Raw genomic sequence first — 9026 nt, forward strand, 5'->3', positions numbered from 1 at the left:
CCATTTTTATTTTAGGCGTAATGATCTGGGAGACCCATGTATTTGACTCCATTTGTCAGTTGAACCCTTCTACTCATCACTTTGTCAAATGAACCCTTAAACTCGATGAAACTCTATTTTCTAAACCACTTTGACCATTGACCGAGCTTATGTGACATTAAAATGGCTGACTTGGATAAATGTGAGACCACACGCATTTTAAAGCAAGTTAATGCAATATTTTTATTTAAAAATTTTTAAAATTACAAGACAAAATAATAATAATAATAAATTAAAAAAAGAAAAAAAATATCTCAAAACCTTTCATCTTCAGCCCACCCCACCCCTTCTCTCTTCTTCTTCAGCCCCACCCCATGTTTTTTCTCTTCTTCTTCAGCCCTAACCCCACCCTTTTTCTCTTCTTCTTCAGCTTCAAACACCCTCCTCACCCCCGCCCCTACCCCTTTTCTATTCTTCTTCTTTGAGATACACCCCATCACCATAATCATCAAATATAAAATTAAAAAAACTTTTGCAACAAAACATATCATTCACCATTTTTATAAATTTAAGATATATTGCTTAAATTTACTCATAAATATATTTTTTTCAACTTGAAGTTTTTTTGATTTTTTTTTATCAAATCAAAATAAATAGAACCTAAAGCATGTGCAAGAGTTAATTACAATCTATCATATTTTATGATTAAGAAACCTTTTGAGTTTGAAATGTGAAAAAAGATGAAAATGATGGTTTTTTTATTTTTGGGGTGAGGCATAAGGGTGGATGAAAATGAAGAAGATGAAATAGAAAGGGGAGCAAAGAGAGAGAAAATTGCACTTTTTATTTTTTAATATTTTTTATTTTTTAAATTTGATTTCTGATGTGTCATTGAAAAAATAATAATAATGGTGTGTCATTAAATAATTTCATGTGTAAAAAAAGTGTATTACACGCACACACATTAGATGAGAAAGGGGTTTAAAGTATTGTGTTTGAATGAGTTTAAGAGTCCATTTGGTAAAGTCATAAGTACAAGGGTCTAACTTACAAACAGAGTCAAGTACAAGAGTCTTTCAGGTCATTCCGCCTATATTTTATGTACTTTAGTTAAGACCACAAAAATCAATTTATTTTTTTTAAAACTTTTTTATTAAACTCTATATCAAATCAAAATCAAACAAATAAATTAAAACGAAGGAAGTATACATTAATGTCATCATATTCTTAATTTTGCATTAGTAGTTCTTACTTTAATGCATTCATCTTATTAAGAGTATATTCATCCAGAAAAATATATTACCAATTAGATGCATTTGAAGATGCAATGTAATATCTCTAGGTACCATTAACTATTACTTCAATTAGCGTGATTTGACTGTCTAAATACCTTTTTAATGGGATGATTATTTATCTAATGAAATATGAATCATTTTTAGCATTTATTCATACTGTTAATTAATATTAATAATACTTGATTTGAAGCATTTTCAATTTCCATGCGTTACTAATCAAGAAGGAGAAGGACGATTTACCTATTAATATATATTTTTTTATGTAAGTCCATCTAATTATTGTCTCTTTTCCCCCCCTTCCTTTTTGAATCTAATTATTAAAAGGCCGAAGCATTTAATTTCACTATTTATCCTTTAAATAGACTAAATTTTAACTTATACGCTTTAAAAGGTTAATTTTTAATTTAGAAATCAAACTTCTGCGTAGCATAACATAAGTTCTTAATGGACATGAGGCATAACTTAGGAAATATTATGACAATTTTTTACATGAATCTTATTTTGGATGATCTTTAAATTTTTTTCCTTTTTTGTCTATGCTACTCATTTAATAAAATTTATTATCAAAATATCTTTATCTACCTTCCGTAAAAATAAGTTATCCCTCTTACGACATAACACTACGAGTTTTGAAACTCAACTTATACCTTTGATATTATCATAAATCTTCTTTTTCTTTTTAGTTAAAAAATTTCAAACCAAAACGTTCTCTATGTTAGAGTTATAATCAAAATCAAACAATAACTCTCAAAAAAAATATTTGAGACCTTCTTTCCACACCCCAAAAGAAAAAGAAGAAGCAAAATTAATTTATTTTGTAGTGAAGTTAAAGCTTCTGCAACAACTTTTTATTTTTTAACGTCAATTTTTCAGGTACCAGCACGTTGATCTCAGTCTCTGTTGCCTTCAAAGCAAGTTTTTGAATTTTTTTATTTTTTATTTTATAAAATAAATAAATTATTTTTGCTCAATCATGCTTAATACATGCTCTTACCTGTAATTAATCTTTCTTTAATCACACTCAAATGCCCCTTCTGAACAACCATTTTCTTGAACTTTCTTTTTCTGTTACTGTATCAGTCAAAAAACAATTTTCTTGTTCGGTTAAAACGTAATTTTCACATGAAAATTACACCTGCTACCTCTGTTTTTTCATGCTTTTAATTAATTTGGTTCCAACAAACTAAGGATTTTTTTTTTACAGCTTGTTTGACTTGGGTTTTGTTCAAATTCCATTCTTGAAAATTGAGTTTATAGTAAAAGATCAAAATATTTTGTCAAAAATGTATTTTTCTTTCTTTTGGTAAATGGACTTCTTTTACTTTTTTTTATTTTTGTGATGGAAAACCAAAGACTTTTTTTTAATACTTTTTTGAACTCCTTTTAACATATCCTACTTGGGTTTTGTTCAAAATCCATTCTTGAATTGAGTTTTGAGTAAAAGATCAAATTTGTGGTGTTTTTTTGGTTTGAGAATTTTAATAGCTTAGTTAATTGACTATTTGAGTTTCAACTTATTAATGAGTCGCTTCACCTACCCCTTCTTAAGGAAAGAAACAACTCATATTTTATTTTATTTTACCTTTTTAAAACAACAATATCGTGTCTACGTAAGTGGGGTGGAGGATAGAATGTAAGGCTAGACCTTACATGCTTTTTAAAATCCCTTTCTAATTTATTCTACTTTTTTTCCATTGTAATTTGATAGAAGTATTGCAGAAAAAGTTGGTGAGAGTTCAAAATTGAACCTTGATTGAGGGGCGTGGTGAGAAATTAGTCCAAAGTGTTGAGTCTTTACTTTTTTTACTACAAGGAAAAAGACAGAGATGGTGGAATTTCCCTTGTTAGTTACTGAAAGGTCCCTCTTGAAAACGTGTTAAACATTCCAAATCAGACTTTAAATCTTTACATTTGGCACTTTACTTAGTTTTTGAGAGTCCATTGGCACACCCTTGGTCTCTTTGCCCATTATATAAAGTGGTCCTTCCCAATTCTTTGAACCATCACTGAGTCCCTTTTATAACAACATTTGATTGATATTTCATAATCAAGACTCTTGTGATAATTTCCCCTTTTCTAAAAAAAGTTAGTGGGAAGTCCTGTTGAATTAGCTTTTATTGGTCTATAGTTCTTGCTTCTCTTTTCAAGAAATCTAGTTCAGTTTTGTTGTGTACTGTCTCAGTCTGCTCAGCATCTTCTTTGTGTATTCTTGTGCTTTCTTTTTTTTGAGCTGAGGTCTATCAGAAACAACCTCTCTATTTTCCAAGGTAGGGGTAAGGTTTGCGTGTAATCTACCCTCCTCATAGGCTCAGACCCCACTGTGCGATTACACTGGTTATGTTATTGTTGTTGTTGTTGTGTATTCTTGTGCATTGCTAATAAGATCATGTCATCATTTTTGTTTCTGTGTCAACTGCTGGTGGTAACATATGCTTTGATACTTCATATTTGTGCATTAAATGATGCTTGCAAGGCTAAACTATTTGCAGAACTCCTAATATATAGTATCAGCTTTGTAAAAGTTAATGATACATCTTGAATATGTAGACGCGACCCTTTTTACCGGGGTATGAGAAAAAAGATATATGGAAGTCTATCTAGTTCTCTTTTTATCTTTAATCAGAGGATTTACATATGGTTGTCATATTCTGGAGACTGATTAGGACACTGGGGGAATATGTTGGTTGTTAATTGGACAAATGAAAAAGATGTTCTTTGGAATATGATTCCTCTAATAGATGCACTTTGTTTCTCATTTTACTAATGCATGCTCAAGTGTAAAGATGACATCTAGACAGCACTCATACAGCTCTTTACTGGATGGATTTCTTGTTTCTTTACAGCCTATCGTTACATCAGACCACGTGGAGAATACGTTCTGTTATGGTTATAAATATGATAGAGCAAACGAGCTTGATAGCGCAACTTTTATCAGTCCTGAATATAGTTCTTTACTGTTTTTCCAGGTTTCATACTACCGGATAAGATGGTGAAGATCTGTTGCATTGGAGCTGGATATGTTGGTGGACCAACTATGGCAGTCATTGCCCTCAAATGCCCCTCAATTGAAGTGGCTGTTGTTGATATCTCTGTTGCCCGAATCACAGCTTGGAATAGCGATGAGTTGCCTATCTATGAGCCTGGACTTGATGATGTGGTGAAGCAATGCAGAGGAAAGAACCTTTTCTTCTGCACTGAAGTAGAGAAACATGTCTCTGAAGCAGACATCATCTTTGTGTCGGTTAACACCCCAACAAAGACTCGAGGACTTGGAGCTGGAAAAGCTGCAGACCTTACATACTGGGAGAGTGCTGCTCGAATGATAGCTGATGTATCCAAGAGTGATAAGATTGTTGTGGAGAAATCAACTGTTCCGGTTAAAACAGCTGAGGCAATCGAGAAGATCCTCACTCATAACAGTAAGGGAATTAACTATCAGATCCTTTCGAATCCAGAATTTCTTGCTGAGGGAACTGCAATTCAGGATCTTTTTCATCCAGACCGCGTTCTAATTGGAGGAAGAGACACCCCTGAAGGGCAAAAGGCAATCCAGACCCTAAAAAAAGTTTATGCGCATTGGGTGCCTGAAGACAGAATCATCTGCACCAATCTCTGGTCAGCAGAGCTCTCGAAGCTCGCTGCCAATGCCTTCTTGGCTCAGAGGATTTCATCAGTTAACGCTATGTCAGCCCTTTGTGAAGCTACTGGGGCTGATGTTACACAGGTGTCCAATGCTGTTGGTAAGGACAGCCGAATTGGACCCAAATTCCTCAATGCCAGTGTTGGTTTTGGTGGTTCTTGTTTCCAGAAGGATATCCTCAACTTGGTTTACATATGTGAATGCAATGGCCTCCCAGAAGTTGCCAGTTACTGGAAGCAGGTGATCAAGGTGAATGACTATCAAAAGAGTCGTTTTGTTAACCGTATGGTCTCCTCCATGTTTAACACAGTTTCTGGTAAGAAAATTGCCATTCTTGGATTTGCCTTCAAAAAAGACACAGGTGACACTAGGGAAACTCCTGCAATTGATGTCTGCAAAGGCTTGTTGGGAGACAATGCTCACTTGAGCATATATGATCCACAGGTCACTCAGGAACAAATACAAAGGGATCTTTCCATGGAAAAGTTCGACTGGGACCATCCAACTCACCTCCAGCCAATGAGTCCTTATGGAGTGAAGCAAGTTAACGTGGTGTCGGATGCTCACGAGGCAACAAAAGACGCCCACGGTCTCTGCATTCTCACTGAGTGGGATGAGTTCAAAACACTTGATTTCAAGAGGATTTATGATAACATGCAAAAACCTGCATTTGTGTTTGATGGGAGGAACGTTGTTGACGCATCAAAGCTCAGAGAAATCGGGTTTATCGTTTACTCCATTGGTAAACCTTTGGATGCATGGCTCAAGGATATGCCAGCAGTGGCATAAGAGACTTCAAGTTCCCATTTTCCCTTGGTTTAAGCACTAGAAATGAGAGGAAGATCCAATTCTTTCAATTATTCTTTTTTCCCAGTCAGGCCATATACTTCTTATTCCTATTAAGCATGGTTGAGAATATTGGTTCTCTTGATTACTTCTCTTTCATTATAAATTGTTGTTTTCCCAGCTTATAATATAATCTCCATATAGTACAATAATAAAAAATACAAATGTTTTGATTCACTTGGGCATTTTCTTCTTGATAAATTTTATTAAGTCTAGAATCTCTCTTTTTCTTTGCCAACATTGGATGCAAAAAAGATCTTTTTTCATTTTTCAAAGAAGGATTATCAAAAGAGAAGCTAGTGACTTCTAAGAACATGTTGATCCAGCCAGATAAGCTAACAACACGCATAATTCAATTATATGACATTTATACCATCAAATTTAAAGTAACACATAACAGGAATAGTTTTCTTCAGAGACAAAATACATAGGCATTGACACCAACAGGCACTTCTGATGGGGTTGAAGAACACAATAGGAACTAGTTTTAGTTGAGGTGCCAAAATGGGAAATTGGCCTTTCTTAAGTAATTACCAGTATTTTCCTTGGCAAACTCAAAAACTATACCAAGCTCATCATAGTGTCCTCTTGGATAAACAAATGGCACACCAAGTAATTACTAAAAAGGAGGTGTAATTCATTAATTAGACAAGTCTGTGCAACATAATGTAATCAGAAAGAGGCACGTACAGAGAATCACAGCCATTAATCTACATAAATGAAGAATCTACAAAATTGTATATACAACTAGCTAATCGTATCAGTTAATGTCCATGGACTTCTTCAGCTAGCAAAATCCTTCCACCTTCACAGTATGATGGGCAAATATCCATGTCTTAACATAAACCTTTCTCTTGAAACTGCTCTTTGCCAAAAAAAGAAGGGGCTGTTGATCCTAAGATGCACGGCCAGTTCCGCGAGGCATTTTCTTCGAGCTAGCTGCATATGGCATATAAACATCGAGCAACAATATTAGGTTATTGAAATCGAACAAATGGAACAACAAAATCATATTTTTTTTCTTAAAGTCAAATTCAACTGCCAAACCTCAAAATAAAATATTATAATTAATTGTCTCAACATTAGATATTTTGGTTCAAGAGGATGCCTCTGATAAGAATTTAACCTTTCTAGGATTATCCTTTGAATATTTTAATCCCCAATATGCACCAAGCGCGTAAGCATTTTAAATTTCCAAGGACTATAACTCCTTCAGATGACTCTAGTTCAGCAAGGCTTACTAGATCTAGATCTCTAGATTCTAATTGTCATAAGCTATTAATTCTCTCAGTAAATGAAACTAGTCACAGCTTATAAGATATCATTCTAGTAGTAGGAAATTAGGCATATGACTGCCAAAAGTAAGTGTTTCATTTACTTCTGCAAAAGTTTTTTTTTATCATTTGAACAAGTGCAGTTTTAACACTCCTCCAGTGGAAACAACAAATATCTTATTGAAAACGAAAATGTCTATAACTAGTCTCTTGCTTAAACCCAACGTCCAGGTTAGGTTGCAGGTCCCTCAACAATGAGATGCGAGGTTACTCTTAGGACCCGATTCATAGATGCAAGCACTTTCTGGGACTTTTTTTGGCAAAATCTGTTTGGCCATAGAATTTGTTTAGTTTTGGGAAAAAAATTGGTAAAAAAAACAAATCCTACAAAAAACTTGTTTTGGGGCCAAAATATAGTTGTTGAATTGTTTTAGCATTTCAAAACTTACCCCAAACTTTCTAATTTTTTTTTTTTTTTAAAACCCATCTATTTACGACTCCAACTAATTCTATCTACCCTTTCCCCTCATTAAATGCAATCCTGAAATTGATATCTACTCCAAAGCAGTTGTGACTACCCAGTTACAATGTCTTGGAAAAGCATTAGCCAACAAAAGTTTTTCATTGGCAGTTGCTTACTTGCCTAAACCCCAGCTTTCGCAACATATGACCGAAAAAAATCAAGTTCAACGAATTAACAACTGACAAAAAGATTGAGCTAATTGTTATTTTAATTTAGTCATGTTGTACTCTAACGCGTGAAACGCTGAAGCTAATTATAATAGTTGTTCTTTGTTGTGGTGCAGACATGACTGTAATTTGCGTAATTACTTTTGGATAATGTATTATCTAGTTCATTATAGAATGATGATTTTGTGCCAAACTTGTGGATATAAATCATGTTTCACATTATTATTTTGTAAAAGTGACATGATTCCAAATCTACGGTCAAACACATGTTGAAACTTCAATCTAAACTTCACCCAAATCTGGTTTCGCAAAAAATATTTGGGAATCTATAGCAAAACGCTAGCTTAGTAGTGTGCCGTGAGGCACCAATAAAGCAGCCATGCATACAGAAACTGAAAATAACAAACTAAAACACCTGCAGCCATAAAGGAGAGTAGGAGAACTTACAGTCTTCGACATCTTTCAACTGATAGTAGTGAGGAGCTATTTCTACAAGCCAGTCTGGTTTAAGTTCAGTAACCTGCCAGGACAATCCCCAATTAAAATCTCTGTGAATCATTACAGCTAGAGTAATAATAAAACTGATAAGAAACAAAAAAAGAAAGAGAAAAAGAGATGGACCACCTGTCGCATGTACTCCTTAGTTGTCAGGACCAGCTCATGGTAAACAACCCATCTGGGAAGCACCTACAATGTGCAAGCGCAATGATTTTCATGAAGTTGCTAATATCATCAAGGTCACGTTTCATGTCTTGTCAACAAAAATATAAAAAGCAAAACTCTTTCTCAAAAAAAGAAATATACAAAGCAAAACAAAATATGAGCAAGGATTTGAAAGCACAGAAGGATTGAAATGGGAGGTCCGGGGAAGATAAGACCTCATTGGCTGGCTGAGACGGTCAAACAACAACATAACCTTCATCGTAGGGGGTGGAAGTAGAATCCACTCATGGAGATGGGAGGGGGTAAGATATGGATTGCTTTCACTAGATCCACTATATCACAAGCTGTTGGTGAGGGAAAAATTCGAGTTCTCTATACTTACTAGAATTGATGTCAGGGAAGCTATTTTACTTGTCAACGAAGGAGGCGAAATTGTGACCATTTAAAAAAAAGAAAATGCATGTCAGCGTACATGTTCCCCTAAAATTGTTTGTGGTGTGCGATTTTGAGATAAAGCAGTAATGTGTGATGAAGGGTACAATAAAAGAGGCACTCTCCAGCTGAAAATTTAAAAGGAGGAAGACAGCGAATGTTGCCCCACTAGCACCATGTAGGTTCTGTGTGTGGGGTGGGGGGGTG

The 9026-nt window shown here is 34.6% G+C and overlaps 2 protein-coding genes across 5 annotated transcripts in view; one reads left to right on the top strand and one right to left on the bottom strand.

Annotated features, from left to right (window-relative positions):
• Positions 1–3127: 3127 nt before the first annotated feature.
• Positions 3128–5830, top strand: LOC102598804 (UDP-glucose 6-dehydrogenase 1-like). 3 transcript variants are annotated; one of them, XM_015307719.1, is made up of 2 exons: positions 3128–3359; positions 4241–5830. In XM_015307719.1, the coding sequence occupies exon 2, from the start codon at positions 4261–4263 to the stop codon at positions 5701–5703; it is 1443 nt and encodes a 480-aa protein (XP_015163205.1). In that variant the 5' UTR covers positions 3128–3359; positions 4241–4260; the 3' UTR covers positions 5704–5830. The 3 variants fall into 3 exon arrangements, with proteins under 3 accessions (XP_015163205.1, XP_006345151.1, XP_015163206.1); XM_006345089.2 differs by having other exon boundaries at positions 3141–3379; positions 4239–5830; XM_015307720.1 differs by lacking the exon at positions 3128–3359 and adding an exon at positions 3387–3541.
• Positions 5831–6338: 508 nt separating this feature from the next.
• LOC102599135 (putative pre-mRNA-splicing factor ATP-dependent RNA helicase DHX16) overlaps positions 6339–9026 on the bottom strand; it is a 19455-nt gene continuing 16767 nt past the window's right edge. For both annotated transcript variants that reach the window (XM_006345090.2, XM_006345091.2), the window contains 3 exons: positions 8349–8411; positions 8172–8244; positions 6339–6699 (listed from right to left, as the gene is read on the bottom strand). In XM_006345090.2, the coding sequence (XP_006345152.1) occupies positions 6656–6699; positions 8172–8244; positions 8349–8411 (180 nt within the window). In that variant the 3' untranslated portion in view covers positions 6339–6655. The remainder of the gene's footprint in view (positions 6700–8171; positions 8245–8348; positions 8412–9026) is intronic.

Source organism: Solanum tuberosum, unplaced genomic scaffold (assembly GCF_000226075.1).
Source record: "Solanum tuberosum cultivar DM 1-3 516 R44 unplaced genomic scaffold, SolTub_3.0 scf00062, whole genome shotgun sequence".
NCBI lineage: Eukaryota > Viridiplantae > Streptophyta > Magnoliopsida > Solanales > Solanaceae > Solanum > Solanum tuberosum.